Source organism: Chiloscyllium plagiosum, chromosome 16, assembly GCF_004010195.1.
Source record: "Chiloscyllium plagiosum isolate BGI_BamShark_2017 chromosome 16, ASM401019v2, whole genome shotgun sequence".
NCBI lineage: Eukaryota > Metazoa > Chordata > Chondrichthyes > Orectolobiformes > Hemiscylliidae > Chiloscyllium > Chiloscyllium plagiosum.
The window spans coordinates 70163118-70165175 of NC_057725.1; the positions used below are offsets into that span (position 1 = coordinate 70163118).

A 2058-nucleotide genomic window follows, 5' to 3' on the forward strand; every position below is an offset into this window, starting at 1 on the left:
CCACATTGATGCCCTGGGGTTGAAGTGTTCCGAGGTGGAAGATGAGGCGTTCTTCCTCCAGGCATCGGGTGGTGAGGGAGCGATGGTGGAGGAGGCCCAGGACATGCATGTCCTCAGCAGAGTGGGAGGGGGAGTTGAAATGTTGGGCCACGGGGTGGTGGGGTTCATTGGTGAGGGTGTCCCGGAGATGATCCCTAAAGCGCTCTGCTAGGAGGCGTCCAGTCTCCCCAATGTAGAGGAGACCGCATCGGGAACAACGGATACAACAAATGACATTGGTGGATGTGCAGGTGAAACTTTGATGGATGTGGAAGGCTGCTTTAGGGCCTTGGATGGTGGTGAGGGGCTCCTTTGGGGCTTTGGATAGAGGTGAGGGAGGAGGTGTGGACGCAGGTTTTACAGTTCCTGCGATGGCAGGGGAAAGTGCCAGGATGGGAGGGTGGGTTGTAGAGGGGCATGGACCTGACCAGGTGGTCACGGAGGGAATGGTCTTTGCGGAAGGCGGAAAGGGGTGGGGAGGGAAATATATCCCTGGTGGTGGGGTCCGTTTGGAGGTGGCGGAAATGTTGGCGGATGATAATACGCGCCGTGATGTCGAACACTTCTCCGGCTGCCTCCGCCTCTGAGCTTACTTTTACAATCAGGACTCCCACCCACCTTCCGAGGACCCCTTCACCCACCTCCAACACACTCCATCTTCCCGTCTGTCTCTGTCTCTCTTCATTTCGGACTTTCTCCCTTCCTCGCTGCCTCTTTCTTGTCTCCTCTCTCCGCGCCTTTGCCTCCAACTGTTTCTGCTTCTCTCTTTTCCTGTTGCTTTCTCTTTCTGTTACAGGCTCTCTGTTGCACTCTATCTGTTTCTGTGCCTTTCCATTTGTCTCCCCCAATGTCGGTCTTTCTCTGTCTCACTTCTTTCTGTCTCTCTCTCCACCACTTCTCTCTCTCTGTCTCTCTCTCTCTGTCATGATCAGTACTGATCTGAGAATGATCTTCAGCATTTGGACTTATATTCAGCATGTGGGTGGGCAGTCTGGAACCTTTCATCCATGGGGTATTATGCTGGGGTTCTGGCTGTTTCTAATGATCTCCCTCTCTGTCCTAGATGCTTACAAAACAGTGAGATGCGAGGCTGTCCAAATTGCAGGCGGTCTGCCATGAAGCCTGGCTACGTGTGACTGGGACAACACCGGGAATTCTTTCCCAATCCAAACATTAACAAACAGCCATGGATTCTGAAAGAATCACAAACTCAGAAAACAACTCTTTAAGGAGCCACTTTTGACCGACTTGACCACGTTAAGGGCCAGTTGTTCGAGCTATGGAGAGTGATCAGATGGGGGTCAAGATGACAGAACCACTTGGACTTCGAGACCCTACAATATTTCCTGAGTACACGCGTGTGGCTGATATCTGGTTATAATGTATTGGGATCATGATCTGAATATCGATTGATTAATATGTTCTTTGTAGCATCTGTTGTGTTAAACTGAATGTTCAAATGAGATTCTTTGATGAACAAGATTATCTGTTTGAACTGAAAACAAATGCTGTGGATCACAGTGAGTCAGACTGCATCCATGGAGAGAGAGTAAGCTAACATTTTGAGTCTAGGCTTGACTAGACTAGTTACCATGCTCTTTCTCCATGGATGAGCTGAAAAATGTGTTGCTGGAAAAGCGCAGCAGGTCAGGCAGCATCCAAGGAGCAGGAGAATTGACATTTCGGGCACAAGCCCTTCTTCAGGAAGGTGTGCCAAGCAGGCTAAGATAAAAGGTAGGGAGGAGGGACTTGGGGGAGGGGCATTGGAAATGCGATAGGTGGAAGGAGGTTAAGGTGAGGGTGATAGGCCTGAGAGGGGGGGTGGGGGCGGAGAGGTCGAGAAGAAGATTACACCTCCTTCCACCGAGGTTCTTCCGCCTAGGAACCCTCCAACCACAAGGGATGAATGCAGATTTCTCCAGCTTCCTCATTTCCCCTCCCCCCACCTTATCTCAGTCCCAAGCCTCGGACTCAGCACCGCCTTCTTGACCTGCAATCTTCTTCCCGACCTCTCCGCCC

At 51.3% G+C, this 2058-nt stretch overlaps 1 protein-coding gene across 1 annotated transcript in view; it reads left to right on the forward strand.

The window, feature by feature from the left end:
- Nucleotides 1-1686, forward strand: part of rapsn (receptor-associated protein of the synapse, 43kD) — a 34846-nt gene extending 33160 nt beyond the window's left edge. Inside the window, exon 6 of the mRNA XM_043706349.1 lies at nt 1103-1686. Within this exon, the coding sequence (XP_043562284.1) occupies nt 1103-1175 (73 nt within the window). The 3' untranslated portion in view covers nt 1176-1686. The remainder of the gene's footprint in view (nt 1-1102) is intronic.
- Nucleotides 1687-2058: the final 372 nt, after the last annotated feature.